The sequence below is a fragment of the Rhea americana genome, unplaced genomic scaffold, assembly GCF_003343005.1.
Source record: "Rhea americana isolate MKP2758 unplaced genomic scaffold, rheAme1 scaffold_88, whole genome shotgun sequence".
Taxonomy (NCBI): domain Eukaryota; kingdom Metazoa; phylum Chordata; class Aves; order Rheiformes; family Rheidae; genus Rhea; species Rhea americana.
The window spans coordinates 2,905,881-2,921,675 of NW_028187066.1; the positions used below are offsets into that span (position 1 = coordinate 2,905,881).

The following is a 15,795-nucleotide window of genomic DNA, read 5'->3' on the forward strand; positions in this document are numbered from 1 at the left end:
CAGAATCCCAACCTACTCAGTGTCTCTCAGAGGCAACCAGCACCTTAGCTTCCCCGCAGGACTTGGGGAGATGCGCACAGCTGCGCTGTCATCAGGCACTGGTTGCTCCAGGTTCCCAGCTCAGATTATTTGGGATTTACAAATCTTCACACCTTGTACATCTTTTGCTGGGATCAAGTATTTTAGGGGCTGGAGGTGGAATGAGCTTTGCAGGGAAGCAGGAGTAGTGTGCTTTCCACAATAACGTAGTGATGACAAAAGGTGCTCTGGAAGTATGTCTTCTGGGTATGAGTCTCGCGTCTTGACCAAGGAGTGCTCCAGGCTATGGCAGCACTGAGGGAGAATATTTCTCTAGGCCAGTTGTGCAACTTGGGCTGTTGTGCAGTTTGCAATTCAAAGGGCAAAAAAGACACTCCAAGAACAAGCAAGAGGAAAAGGGTTTGGTTGCATCTTGGCTCCATAGAGGGACCWACCTTAGTGCTGCGCATCAATGCCTGAATCCAGAAAAGAAACAGAATTTTGGATGGTCTGGTCTGTTCATGATTTCCTGCAGACTGAATTATGCATTCCTTTGCTTAGCGAACTAATTGATCCGCAAAGGCTGAGGTGCCTTACTGTCCCCATGCAGTGACTAAGGAACAAGGGTGCCCAGGTCAGTCCTGCAAAGGATGTGCTTCCTGCTTGTTTTGAGGCTGTTAGCGTTGAGCACTGCAATGTGTAAATCCCTTTTTAGGCATGTCTGCTTGTGCCATGATTCCCATCTGCTAAAACAGAGACTGATTCTTCCTTCTTGAAGGGAGTTACAAGAGTGCACACATGTATGATTTGATACGACTGAAAAGGGATCAGATCTTGAAATATATTTTTGCATGTGCTCTACCCATTAACTCCAGAGTAAGATAGGTCTTGAGCCTTCAGATAACACACTTCAAAGGAACAAGTACATAGACACACTTCACAGATTGTCAGATAAAAGTTGGGGGATTTGGCATTGCCTACGGTAAAGGGCAGCTCAGGGATGTTATATCCCTGTCAAAGCCGTACAGCCAATTCCTCTGAGTCTGTCTAAGAGCAGCACTGTCACAGCATAGCCCAGCATGGGACGATTCCTAAAGACTGAACAGCCACCAGGCAAGAAGATTATTTCAACATAACTGCAACATTTAATTCCTTTGAGAGAAGACCCAGGGCATGAAGCAACCTTCTGAATGCAGCGCTGGTCACACATTTGCCAATTTGATACAGACATGCTATCAGGTTACCAGGCAAAGCCTATCCCTTGAATGCTCCCTTCTAAATACATAGGAACTAGAAATGTTGAGCAACTTCATGCTTAGCACTCAGAGCAAGCCCTGCGCTGAGTCTGCAGCACATGTCCTTTCCCACTCTCCTCCTCCTCCCTCTTGCATTCGTGCTTGGTAAAGAAGCCTAAGATGGACAGGCGATGGTTGTGGGCAGGACAGCTTTGTATTTAACCTCGTGGCTAAGACCAAAAGCATGCTTATGGTTATACTTTGTGCAGTTCAGAACTTGGCTCTAGTTGGAAGCAACACAAAATCTCACTAACAATAGCCATAAGAAAAGGGGCGGTGATATGTGTTTGGGAAATACCACTGAGAAAGATGGCTGGGCAGAGAACAGTATTTAAAAAATGTAAGCCAAGAGTAAATTAAACAGTGCTACTTTTGCATGCATGTATTATATATTTTGGCCAAAATTTCCACGAGAGCAAGAGTCTGTACTGCTAATGTCTGGGTATCTTACTTCAGACACATTTTAAAGGTTGGATTCTAGGAAGTACTTGGCTACCCTCTCATGCCCCCAGAATGATATCCAGAAAGTTGAAATTATGAGCATGATCAGCCTTTGAGCTTATTACAACAAAAATAATCAGAATAGTAACTAGTAAAGATGAAGTGTGTGAGAAGGCTACACAAAAAGAAAAACACTCTTTCCACTCTTTACTGAGCTGCTCATAGAGGCTGTGTCTTTCACAATCAGCATCAGAGTTCCTCTTCCACACCCAGCTGAAGTTACTGAAAGATGTCCTATTTGCTGAAATAAAAATAATAAGTATTCCAGGGCTGTAAACTACTGCACTGAAGAACATGGGAAGTGAACCTTCATAGCTCTGATTGGTCTCAGTATTATTCTGTACAATCTTAAACAGTAAAACTGTTAGAAATCGTTACATCTTTGCTTTCCCTGTTCAGGACCATATAATATTTTGTTGCAGATCGCATGTAAAAAATGAGATATGCTGTACTGGACACAGTAATGAAAGTAAGTAAGAGAAATGGAATGAGATTTAATGTTAAAACAAAGGGAAATATATTCATCCTCTGTTAAATAATTTGCTAAAATGGTGAGTTACAGTGTATGCGTACTAGCACTGTTAAGAAATATTTGGTTAGGGTAAATAGCAGTATGTTCAGTCTTTGTTAAGTGATATACATCTTAAAACATGTTATGTGAGAAAGCAATAAGGAGACAATATTTATTTTATTCTTTGCAACTTCCATGTTATTTGAGGGCTTTTATAAGGTCCTCTTATTACCCTAAAGTGACAGTCTAAAATAGAATAAGAAATTTTTTTCGCAGCTGCCCTGCTAGGCATTGAGGGGCATTTGTGGTATCCAGGGATTTTTATTTCCTGCCTGGCATCCCAGGGTGACATCTGACGTCCTTGGCCTGCCACTCGGCTTGGGCCACCTGTGCCAAGCTTTAAGGCCCAGGACAGAGAGGATGGACCTAGGAGCATACCTCCTCCTGTGGAGCTTGCAGAGGAAAGCTCAGGCAGAGGACTCTTAAAAGTCAACAAGTAATAAAATCACAACAGATACTTTAAAACGTTTTCTCCCCGTCAAGTGTCCATACCATATCCCTTTCATTGGTATCCTCACCATGCCATCATGTAACGCCATGACTGTCTGAAGCCACCCACCCACCTGGTAAAAGGAGGCTGCTGCCAGGATGCTGTTCAGAGCACGTTGTTATCGATTGCATATTGGGTAGTGATATTGCAGTCCTGCTATGTTGATAGAGTAAAAAATTGGAAAGCATCACAACCTTTTAGTAGACTATGCAGTGAGTATTATGCTTCTAAGTACTTATGCAGATGGCTACAGAAGTACCTCAGTGTTTTACAGACAGCAGCACTGCCAAGTGGTGCACAAAGCACTCACCCAAACCTTTAGGTCTTCCAGTGTCCATAAGTGTTTTGAGTTCTTTGCTACAGGACTTAAATGAAATAATGTGTTTTTCTCATACAGAGGAAGGAAAAAAGCCATGCAAAATGACTGCCTGACTATTGGCCACTGTAGCATTCACATCGCCAGGGCAAACTATCTCATGGATCCTGTTTCAATGAGACCCAGTGCCACAAATGTTAAGTTATTTATGAAGTCTATTCTAGCAGATGTTGAGCATCACCATGATGAAGTTCTGATGTTGATCTCATTGTTCAGCATTTCTGAAAACACCAAAGTGCTTTCAAAAAATGTTGACCATAATCTAGTTTTAAAAATGGCTGTTGCTTTTATTAAAAAAAAAAAGGATATAATATTGCTGCTGTACTTCTTGCTTTGCCTCTGCTCTATCGATATAGTAACACTGTTCAGGGCTGATCTCCAGTTTCAGGTTTGGAGAGTATTTGCCACACAACAACCATGGGAAAAGAGAAGGAGAGAAATAAAAAAAATGAATCACCCGCATTCTGCCCAAATTCAGATCTCAGATTTCCCACATCCCAGTATTTAATTTCTCACAGAGTTACCAATGGTTGATCTCACGGCAGGATTAGCAGGAAGAAAAATGAGAGCTCCATTGAAACCAGACTTGGAGCCTGGAAGGATGGGGCAGTGAGCTCTAGGACCCAGGAGGTCTCACATTCAGGACAGTGAATGTTTCTCCCCTTCCCTGTTTCTTGTGCTTATTTTAAGGCAAAATCTGAAAACTGAAATCAGAACGGCAAAGAGACAGGCACAGTATTTTAGGTCACTCTCTCATCACTTCAGTAGTCCCCTGAAAACTGTGTTGTACAGTGGGGCATTAACTGTAGTTTCTATTGGTATTTTTCTATTCTTAGGAAGAGGAGAATAGGTTAACACTGAAGTACAAGTTGCAGTAAATGTCTCCCTCTTGGAAGAAAATGTGTTTTGAACATAGGTTTCCATCAGGAACCTTTACAGATTTGATTACAGAATATAGATGTGTTCAATTGCAAGGGAAACTGCTGTAAAAGGCTCTGTAATCAAAAGGAAATACTTGCTATCTCTCAAGCTGGAAAACCCCACTCCGCTCAGATCAAACTATCTAGATTTTCTTTCTAGAGAAAGAAAAAGCTCCATTCTTCGGTAACATGAATCACAGAGCAGCTGCAACTTGAAAAGTTGGGTTCCTGCGCCATACTGGAGAGGACCATCTTTTATTGCCCTTTCCACCAGACTGCGTGGAGATATTCAAGAAGTTGAAAAATCTTTAAATGAATCACTCTAAATCCTTTAGGAGTTGAACGTATTAAGATGACAAGAAGAGTATGTCATTAAACCATAACTACCCTTTTTGGATTACCTGGTATTTGTAGATTTATTGGCAAGATGGCTTAAATTAGGGATATATTTTTAGCCTGCAGCATTACATAATAAAATAGCAGCAGAATTCTTTGCAGTAAAAAAGGGAGGGGATGGGGGGGGAGTTTATTAAAACCAACAGAAAGCTCTCTGATTTTGCGCTCTTTTGCCTGCACAAAGAGGTGCTCCGTGGTTACACAATTAGTAAAGTTTGCAAGGAAAGCATTTCCATTACCCCATTTTGCTCTGGAGTCGTCGCCCTGCCTTTCACTGCAGACCTGCTGTTTAGTCTGAAACTGAAAATTAAACCCAGAACTTCAGCTCTCGAAGTTAAATGCTCGGCTTTACTGCCAGCACACAGCCTCACCAGTGTCTGTGTGGTAAGATCTCTTGATTAAACTCTTCGGACACTTTCTAAAGCATTTTACAAGTCTGTTAAGCTTTAGTGTTTTTTTTGTTTGTTTTTAAGAAAAAAATCATTTAGCTGAATTATACCGCAGAGTCTCACATGAGGTCTGTTGAATCAAATCGGAGACGGCGGCTAGCTAGCTTTCAAAAATATGTTTCTCATTTGGGGGGAAGAGGGGATTTCTTGGGGAAGGTAGAGCCGAGACAGAAACGAGGAGCAAAGCGGGGCAGGTTCGGAAGCAGCGCTGGCGACAGCGGAGCCGTGCGGCGTGGCGTCCCGCGCACCCCCCCGGCAGCCCGCGGAGCCGGCTGCGAGCTGCGCAGCGTTTCGGCGCTGCTGCTCATAAAAATGTCACTGGGGCACTTCCACTTTGAAAGGCCCTTTTATCTTCACCTTCCTGAAGGCCCTTTGCAGCGGGTAAGCATGCTTGACCGGGAAGCTGCTGCTTGGTCTTCCCACATAGCTGGGCCCTAATGAGGTGTGCGCGGCTCTTGGCTGCAGGTTTTCAATCTCTTCCTTATTACTTCAAAGCCGCTGTTCCAAGGTTCAGACAAGTTTGATCACTTGGCAAAATCCCTCAGCTGGGATTCCAAAGGAAGATGTTTTGTTTTATTATTTATCATTACAGATAGATAGCTGTTCTGAAGCCGCGGTTGCCAGCGGCCCCATCAGCGGGACCGTAATGCTTTTTTAAGTGATAAAGGATTGGAGGTGAATAACTTCTGGCAGTTGCTTCCTGTCTGTAACAAGCACTCGTTTCGGGGGGAGGGGAAGGAAAAAGTAAGACAGAAATGTAACAGGCCTTACTTTATTCTCCTTTTCATGATCTGAAAAATGAGGGAGTTGAAAAGGTAAACGGTGTGGATCTGACCTTCCTTTCAGCCTGTCACAGTGTCCTTGTCCTTATGTCTCCTCCCTTCTAGGAGCCAGACCTTCACCATAGTACTCCCTCTGTCAATGTACATGAAACCGAACATAAAAAACACACAGAAATCAGCACTGCTTCGAGTAGCATAGGCACTCAGGAGGATTACAAGCTCTGTCAGCTTTACCTCTCTGGGCTGCAATAGCCTTTTGGGCTTTGCAGTCTCCACTGCCACAAGAGAGGAGAACTTAGGCTGTGACCTGCAGTGATTCAGTGGACTGTGTAAGCCTACAAATTTTGAAAACTAAAATGTACATTTTTTGCTCTTTCAGCTCATTATAAACATACATATTGTTAATTATCGGCTTATTATTAATCAGAGGCTATTACCAAAGCTTGTTGTTTCCTTAAGCTCCAGAAAGAATCTTGGCTCTAGAGAGTGAAGGCAGAGCAGTATACAGCTCCTCCAGTTTTCAGCCTCCATAAAGGTTTGTAAGAGCAGCTTCTCAAAAGTTGGGTTTAGCCCAGCTTCATTGCTGAATTCTTTTCTTTAATAATTTATTTTCCTCCCACCAGATTTGTTTACACCTCACAGGGCTCCAAGACAAAATCTTGTCTTTCTCTATGTTGGTACAGCACCCACAATGGCTTCAGGCAATATCTACCTGATGGGTCAATGCTTTATGGGATTTAAATGATGCTCCCTGCAAAATTCTTCTGTCTGCTACAGAGATTTTCACTCTCCTTTTAATCACATGGGAGACAGATTTTTCAAAGTATTTTGACCTGCTTAGGTCACAAAGGCACTTGCTATACTCAAATACTAAGATGTATTTAAGAAATCCGTTCTGATGTAATTTAGACAGCTGAGTCTCAATTTCAAAAGGCTTYAGTAGGGCAGCCTTCAGCACTGAGTGGTCTGGTGCCTCACAGAGTCCTCAATCCTGAGTTAACCTCAGGGCTGCTTTAAAATGCATGGAAATGCTGGGCACTTAGAACTGAAGTTCAGTTAAGCCCATCTGTAGAAAATGTTGAGAGGCAGAGCCTAAAATAGCCACTTTTCAGGATATTTAAGCCTAGGCTACCTTGATTCCTGTCTCTGGAAGTTCTCCATGTGAGCTCTCCTAGATTTAAAAGTCCTATGACAGATAAGCCCTTTCTCTCAAAATAGCTGGGGATACTTATTATCACTCAATTATATTGAACAGTTCACTGGGTAGCCCTAGTGGGAGATAAGCTAGGAGATAGAGAAATGTTTTTGAATCTCCCTTAATTTAACAGGAAGAAGAGACTTGAATCTATGTTTAAAGAAAGCTGACTTAGAGAGAAGAATGTCCTGTCCCATCTCATCCTGTCCTATCCAGATGGGATTCTCCTGAGCACTCTCTTGTTCCCCTCCAGTTATCTGARCCTACGACTCAAGGACCAAAACTTGGCCAAGCCTTGCAAGATGCATCCTCCAACAGAGGGAGAGGAGCTGTAGGGGTGGCTTGTGGGTGTGAGTGACACCATCTCTCACAGACTCCTGCTGCTGTTGTCGGGTTGGACTATGCTTGCCCAGCAGCAGAGTGCCTGTGCAGCAAGTTCGCTCCAGCTGCCCCAGCTAGTTCACTTCCTGCGACAGCTGGGGATGCACAAACCCTATGCAGCCTTTTTGGTAGTCAAGCAACGCTGTTCTAGCAACGAAGGGAGAGGATGCCCTAAATTTGCTTACTAGCTTTATCCAGTTTAAAAGCCACAAGCTGGCCAAATGCAGGACAGAAACAATGTTTTGTTTTATTGTCTCTGCTCCCTACTTGTTGGTGTCCAAACACTGGACTCACACAGTGGCCAAGTAGGGCCTTTGAAGGCCCAGATCGTTGGGTGACAAGGTGGACCTTTGAAGGCTAGATTCAATAATAGACATTTAAAGCAAGAATGTTGATTTCGAGCCCTTAAATCACAATCCAAAACTGCCCCATCATCCATCAGTTGTCTCTCTATCTTTAACACCACCTATGTACCAGAAATTCTACTTTTTTAGGGGAAACTATCTGCTAGCTGGCCCGAGGACTAATCTATGCTTTAGTCAGTGAGTACTGAGTGTAAAATACAGTGACAATCCTGCAAGAGGGCAGTGGATCTCCAAACTGCTCTGTTCTGGCTAAGTTTTTAACCACAAAGCTAGAGAAGTTGTGCTTCTTTGTACTTGCGAGCAGTGCCAATACACAGAAATTACTTGCTTGTAGGCTAGTGACTAATTCGTATTCAGATTTTTGAAATTATTTCTTTAGATGCCCTTCTAAAAACATGCTTTATTTCAGCTTTAAGAGGAATCTTTTGGCCTTTTTGTACATGGTCACAGGGGTCTCTTCTGCCCTAATATTGTAATGTATGAAGTAAATACCTTTAAAATTTTGAGCTCTGAACTTGGATTCTCATATTTAACTTTGCCATTCCTCACTGCAGTGTGAGTGATGTCAGTGAGTTGAGCAGGCTTGCATGAAGATTGACGTCCTTTCAGAGCCTAGGCTSCAGGTCTCGCGAGTATGCTTTACAGAAGGTGAAGTAGATAGATAGAAGCAGCAGATTCTACCCAAAGCTTCATACAAAGCAAACACCATCTGAATATCTGTTAATGCCACAAGAATTCATGAAGTTTGCTCTGTTGGCTGTGAAGAAGTCTAGGTGGCACTGAGTCTCAGCTGGGCACAGCCTGAGCTTCTGCAACTGCAAGAGGAGTCACTGACTTCAGGGACCCCTCTGAAAATATTAGCTTGCATGCCAGAGGATTTCAGACAAGTTAACCGCAGACAATGGTCCACAGTTTGCAAGTTGCTCTTGTCAGCAGTTCTTTTTGACATATCTATTCAAGCATACCCTCTCAGGCCTTAGAAAGCAGCCAGCAGAATCTGTGCCAACAGCAAATACTTTGTTATAAAATAAAAGCTCTGACAAATTCAGAGGTTCCAAATGTAGCATTACTGTGATCCTGCAGTTCATCTTACAAAACTGATYTTAGTCTTTTAAATCAGCAGCTTGGAGGTGCATGAGCAGAAAGTGAAAAAAGTGAATTGCCAGTGAGTTTCTTGAGGTAAAGACAATTAACCTTGAAGWAGCTATAAAGGAGCTTTGCCCCAGGGAGTTAGAACAGAATGAACATTTTTCAAAAATGCCAAACAATTAGCCTTCTGCAGGTGGGAGGGAGTTTCAAATAGGTACAGTTTTCTCATCAGGTTTTCCTGTGCTTGACCCCTCCCCCACCTTATGGAGGTCAATCAGAGAAAAGATGCAGATGATATGTAAAGACCAGACTAAGCCTGTATGTTCTTGAGGGCCCCTAGAGTGCTACTGACTGCTGTTACACATGTACACATGGCCAGAAAAATAATATGCATCAGCCAGCTCACTCTGGATCACCAAATACAGGCCTCAGGAGGCAGATAAATCTTTTTTACCTGCACCGGCTATCATGGGAAGGAGGTCTCTTGAGAACAAGGAGTGACCCTGACGTGAAAAGGTGCTGTGGTTTAAATATAGTCATTAGCGGCACAGCTGCATTCTTGATGGTTGTAGAGCTGAACTATATGAATGAGATGCTTTTGTTATTGGTTTTCACTTTATTCCTGTAATTTACACAAGCTTGTTTTTTCCACGGTGGAGAACCTACAAAAGCAAAGATGCAACATTAGTGCTCTGTGTCCTGCCGTGAGGCAGGTGGCATGGGATCCAGTTGTCTCAACACCACAGTCCAGGCCCTTTTTAGATGACCTGTGGAATCATGAACTTCCATGCTGGACAGGCAGGCAAGACAGGGGAGACCAGCACCCTTCTGAGTGGCTGCTGGAAGCCATATGAGCTACCAAAGGCATCTAAAATGGCCTCACTGCTTGTGTTTGGCACCTGAATCCTGCAAAGGGGTGCTTTGAAATGCCTCATGCTTATCATAAGACGATCATTAAGGAAGGGGAAAGATACTGCTATTGGAGCAGCTGGGCTTTGCCACTTACCTGCAGCAATATGCTCAGAGGCAGTCAGAAGAGAGATGCTTTGTCTCTGTGAAGGAAGATTTTAAGGCAGCATGCCTGTAGCAACTTTACCCTCATTAGTGAGGTAACCTGGCAGCCTAGTCTTTATGGCAAGTTGGCACAGCTCACCAGCCATGCTGGTAACGTAACACATCTAACTGAAGTTTGCCACACTGCAGTCCCATCCCTCTTTGTTACCTTCGTCACTTTCAAATCAAAGCTGACAACAGCAGTGCCAGCCCCCTGTGAAGTAACCTTTCTGGATGTGGATACACACTGTCACCCCTTGGGAAAGATTGCCCTTCCTTTATCTCCTGCTGGAACCCAGTGCCAGTAAAAGGCAAAGGAGAGGCACTGATGGGTCCCAGCCTGGTGTGTACACCTGCCAGCAATCTGCACAGTGACCCCCCCTGGTGAGCACTTGTGCACCCAGAGCTTTAGAGATGTACTTCTTGCTGCACTTTGCTGGGAGAAACAGGAGCTCCACATCACTCCCTGGTTGGTAGTTCAGCTCCAGCAGCTAAGGTTGGAAATAATGGAGGGTGCTGGCTGGCAGTTTCCCTTGAAACATTGAGCTGTGACCTGCAGCTCTCAGGAGAAAGGTACCCATGCATGGGACAATCAGGGAGAGGACACACCAAGTAAAGCTGCCTCTGCCATGCATGCTCCTTGTCAGTCAGCCACTGAGGATACACATGTGCTGGGCACAGAGACATGTGGGGAGCTTGCTCCAAACAAGCTAGCTGGGATGTTGTTTTAGCAGCAGGGAGTTAAGCCTGAACCCAGCCTTTCAGGTGCTTGTCCTGTTCCCCCTGAGCTCTGCATGGCTGTGGCTTCCCTGTTAGCTGCATCAGATCTCGTTAGTTTGAAGCTTTCTCAGGTTTCTCTTTGCAGTCTTCTACCCCAGCCTCTTGCTAGCTTGCTCCTGCAGAAAACAAATAACCAGGAGAGTAGCTTTTCAAAGCAAAACTAGGTCGACAAACATTTATGCTCAATTAACACATGTCACCGTTCTGTCTCCATAACTACAGTGAAAGCATCTAAAAAGTGAGAACAACCTGAATTAAGGCTRCCATGTAACTTGAAACCTTTGCTGCTTAGCTGAGCGCTTCCTGTGGTGGTGTTTCTGAATTTATGCTCTGTGTGGGTATCATGCTGTGACTGAGTGACTTGGGTTTCTGATTTCTATTCTAATGACTGTGCTTTCCTTCTTGATTTTTGCCCTTCTCTTCAACTGGATCAGAAGCACATCTGGACTTACAAAGTATTTCACACCAGCCCCAGTTCCTCCTTCGACTTTTGACTGGGGGATTGAGCCTATATGATAGGGCTGTGCCAGTCCACCTTGGTAGATCTGTGAGCTCTTTTACTTCTCTGAAGGGCGCTAAGGGATGGTCCAGCAGCCTGTTCCCGAGGTGCTCGATGCTCTGACGGGCCAAGCAGAGCACTTTGGTGAATCTTTGGCTGAACTGGGTACAGAGCAGGTTTGCAACTTAAAAGGAGTGCACAAAAGACCTGGCTGCCTCCTTCTTTGGAGGAGATTGTGTGTTTGTGTAGGCAAAGGCTGCACAGCCTGCTGATCCTTTTAACCAGCCCTTCACCAGTATAAAACCCCTCTCTGTCCCTGGCATACACACCTGCATTTTCTCTTTCAGAACCTCTCTACTCACTTCTTCCTTTGGGTCCATGCGTGCATATGTGTCTGATTTGTATTATCTCCTTGCCTGAATTGTAAGCAATCGTGGCAAGGGGCTTACATGATACATTGCTTAAAACCGTTCTGCTGTAATGGGGCTTATCTTACACTTTTACAAAGAATGACCTCTGTGAAGGAGCAATTCTTTTTTGCTGCACAGCAGTCTGGTCCCTTTGCCAGCATGCCTTTATGAAAAACAGTCCTTCCCAAAACTGACATGGATTTGAGAAGCAGAGTTCCCAGTCTCAAATATTTTAAATGATAAGTTAATTATTTAAATATTGCAGAGTTTTTAGCTTGATTTTTGGTGTCTGATCTGTCCAGGTACTACAGAGGTGCACATATGTACATATCCATGTGTATATATATAGACATATATCTATAGGTAGCTATATATATATATATATATATATATATATTTTGTAAATATATGTTATATATACATATATATACACAGATATAATTTAATGGAGGGTGAACTTCTTTATTGATTTTCTTGGCCACAGCAGCAGGGGCTACAAAAAAAACAAAATAGTGTGAGAGTCACAGTTGTAGCAGACAACTTTTTAAATAAAAGTAGCTCTCCCTGACTTCCCTGGCTGGCATTGGAAATACATCCTTCCACATGCTCTCCCTCTTCCCATTCTTCTTATGCTGTGGTCAGAAGTCCACCTTCATGGAGAATGATTTAATAAGATTTCAGTATTTTCCGGACAGGCCAATCATAAAATGAAGCGAGCTACTGTGCCGCTCAGCACTGAGTGTGTGCTGTGGGCTGCCACAAAGTTTGGGCAACTCRCAGCTGCCCGCAACCTGTTAGCACAAAAAGATATTTATAAAGCTCAGGGCTGATGATGGTGCTGTAAGGAATTAAGCATGTGAGCACCACCAAATACCATTAACCAAAACTCACCTACCTGCATTATGTTAAGAATACAGAACCCACAGTCGTATTTTTTAATTGAAAATTGCAATTTGGAGGCAAAGAAATTGTTGTCTATGATCCCAAGTTCTGAGCTTTCAAGGCTCAGATCAAAATGTTTTGCCCAGTTCCTCAACGTGCCGCCCAAGCCAGCTCTTCGGCCGGTGCCCGCAGATAGCATTTTAGTTCGTGGCGCAAGAGTCGTACCTGCTCCAGGGCCGTTCTGTGTGGAAGACAAGCAGGGAAAAGGCATTAAACGTTAACGGGGCTCGATGGCATCRTGGTGCACTTCCCCGAGTACCGCGAGGGACAGAGTAAAATTCACTCAGTTTGCAGGCCCGGGATGACTGTCATAGCGGCGCTCTGAGTATAACTGTGTTACAAGCGGAAAGGAGTTGTTGTGGGGAAGAAATTGTTTATCTACGTGATGGATTGGTGTCTCCTGGAATTTAAATATTAATTGAAAAGGCAAGGCCAGAGGGCAGCTGACACTTGACTTTGCTCTCTTTCGTCCGTCCACAGCTTTGATCATGCTACATCTTCCTTTGTGCCTGGTACTCAAGAGAGTATCACAGGGTCATGGCCTGTTTCCTAGTCAAGAGGTATAAACCTACTGCCTTAAATATTTGAGGCCCAAGGTTTAGCAGGGGARTGGGGGTCTGAAGGGAGCGAGGGGAGCGTTTGCTTCATGCTTTTCACATTTCCCACATAACCCGAAGCAGACTAAACAAAACCAGTGTGAAATCTCATGGCTTGATGCTGCTATGGTTATATTTTTTAAGCTGTCATCCATTCATTTATACTTATGTTTATTCCCTGGATTTACAGCTTTTTTTTAGTCCTGGGGGGCAAAACCTTTTGAAAGGGGATTGCAGCGAGCAGTGGCCTCTATGATTAAAGGCCAGTGGTTTTCCTTGATGCTGCTCCTCAGCAGCAGTGTCACACATGGTAGCATTTAGGAGCCCTTCACAGCTGAGGTGTTTCAAACACTAATGAATGGAGGTTTGGCCATGTAGCGCAGACGAGCTTTAAGGCATGCTTTACTGAATGGCGTACTGTAGTGGCCTGGGAAAGGAAGAGAGTTATAAATTGTGTCAGTTAGCCACCCAGACAAAATGAAGCCATGTGGAAAATCAAATCTATTAAAGTATGAAGACTGTTATAAGCTGTTTTAAGCTGGTCGTTCTTAAAAGGTCTCCGTTTGCTGAGGGGGTAAATTCCTCTTCTTCCCAGAGCTTTTTCACGTGCTGCCTTAGGCAGTGATGTGCAGCGTCTGATAAAAACCAACCTCTCCCTAACAGCTCTCTCCGTCAGACGTGTCTGTCGTCTCCCGTGTACCGCCCGTGTCCTCGCAGGCGCTGCATGTTTGTTAAGCAAGCGGCACGAAGAGGGTCGTGGGCCTGCTGAAGGCAGCCGTCGCRGCGAGCGCTGAGGCGGAGGAGGGCGCGGAGGAGACCACGTTTGCTCTTTTTTACGCTGCTGCGCCTTAGGCGGCAAGCCCGCTCTTCGGCGGTAGCCTGCCCGAAGCAATCGGGTGCCGCTCGGCATGCCCGCTGGCGGCAAAATACCCGTGCCAGAGCGCTACAGGGGTTTCTTTCTCTGCCATTGTATTAAAAAAAAAAAAAAAAAAAAAAAGAGTAATTATTTTTTCTGTCTGTATATTCCAGGAAGAGACTGAAGAAACATCCTCACAAGAATCTGGAGAGGAAGACTAGGAGACCGCACCACGCAATTTCTACCTCATCAGCAGTTGGGTCTTTTGAAGGGAGAAGACACTGCCTTGACCACTTATTTTCTATTGCCATGGTCTTTCCACTTTTGCCTGGGAAAAAAAAAATCACGTAACCTTAAAAAGGATTTGACTAATCATCTTCTTTATAATCCCTTCACAGTCCCAGGTTTAGTGAAAAACTGCTGTAACACAACGGGGGACACAGATTAACGATGCAACTTTTAATTACTGTTTTCTTTTTCCTTAACCTACTAATAGTTTGTTTGAGCTGCTAAGTAAGGGTGAATGGGTCAGAAGAGCTTTGAATCAGGTTTAAGTCACTCACTGCACTGCATATAAACAAGAAACTTGTAACATATTAATTGTAATGGGCATTGAGATAGGAAAGGCTCAGCGTGTAACGCAAAGCCTTAGAACACTTCCAGCAACCCACTCCCTACTTAGTAAACTCCCTATTTTAGAACACCAAAGATAAGGTATAGATACTACTCTTTTTTTTTTTTTTTTTTTTTTTTTTTTTTATTTTTTTGTAGACTTGTACTTGATTTTTTTTTTTTTTAGACTTACTGTTATTTCAGGAAAAAAAATGAAAGCTGATCTTTCACTTCATTCAGCTGATAATCAGAAGAAAGAAATCAACAAGAAAAAGGTACTTTCATTTTGCAAAAGGGAAGAAAGACAAAGATACGTTGTATAGTTACAGATACAAACATATCAGCAGAAGTAGTAATAAACAAAGTGAACATGCCTCATCTTCATCTTCTGGACGCTAGGAAGTCAGATGGAGTTGGCTTTCTGTAGAGCCAGACATTGCTTATGGACTTAGAAATGACTGACATCAAGCCCTCTTATGCCATTAATGACTAAGACTTTATCAAGAAAAGTGTTTTAAAACATTTAGAAAGGTACCTCAAAATTAATCATGAATTTATTGGAAAATAGCAAGAATAATCCAGATGGTTTGGCTAGTTTCAACTAATTCCACTCACCCTGTACCGGTATTTCAAAAGAAATGAATCTCTCCTCACTACTCATCAGTCATGATGTAAAGAACGAACACCATGTACCTCAGCTAAGCTTGTGTATTACTTTAAGCAATATATTTTGACATAGGATGGTTCACTGAGCACTTCCGTGCCAGTGGCATTTCTCCATCTTTTCATTCAAAGCAGCACTTTTAGCAACAGATGCAATACTACCCCACTATTCAATGCTACCTCCGATTTTTACAATTAACTCAACAGACTGATAAATACATGCTGCTATACACATACAATGCAGGAAATTTTTACTGGGTAGATAATCATGAATATCTGCATTTTCCCCTTATTTCTACTTCAACACTTAATTGCAGTTAAGGAAGCAATATCTTTATTGTGTTTCAGCATGACTATGTATTTTTCTTTCTCTTGTTTTTTTAATGTACTTATCCTATTCTCTGCTAGACTTCTGTGTAATGTACTGTTAACTTGAATATATTTTTGTACTGAATTGCTGATAGGTTTGTAAGGATAATTTTCCTCAATGACACTACATGACATAGAAAAAAAATTTAGCTGTAATGTTTAAATATTACTGTCCAAGTTTGTACCT

The 15,795-nt window shown here is 43.2% G+C and overlaps 1 protein-coding gene across 3 annotated transcripts in view; it reads left to right on the forward strand.

The window, feature by feature from the left end:
• HMGA2 (high mobility group AT-hook 2) overlaps positions 1-14,438 on the forward strand; it is a 115,898-nt gene extending 101,460 nt beyond the window's left edge. Inside the window, exons 5-6 of one of the 3 annotated variants that reach the window (XM_085323831.1) lie at positions 2,237-2,283; positions 14,138-14,177. In XM_085323831.1, coding sequence (XP_085179957.1) covers positions 2,237-2,254 — 18 coding nt within the window. In that variant the 3' untranslated portion in view covers positions 2,255-2,283; positions 14,138-14,177. Of the gene's footprint in view, positions 1-2,236; positions 2,284-14,137 lie in introns of all 3 variants that reach the window. The other 2 variants (XM_085323829.1, XM_085323827.1) reach the window with 2 other exon arrangements.
• Positions 14,439-15,795: the final 1,357 nt, after the last annotated feature.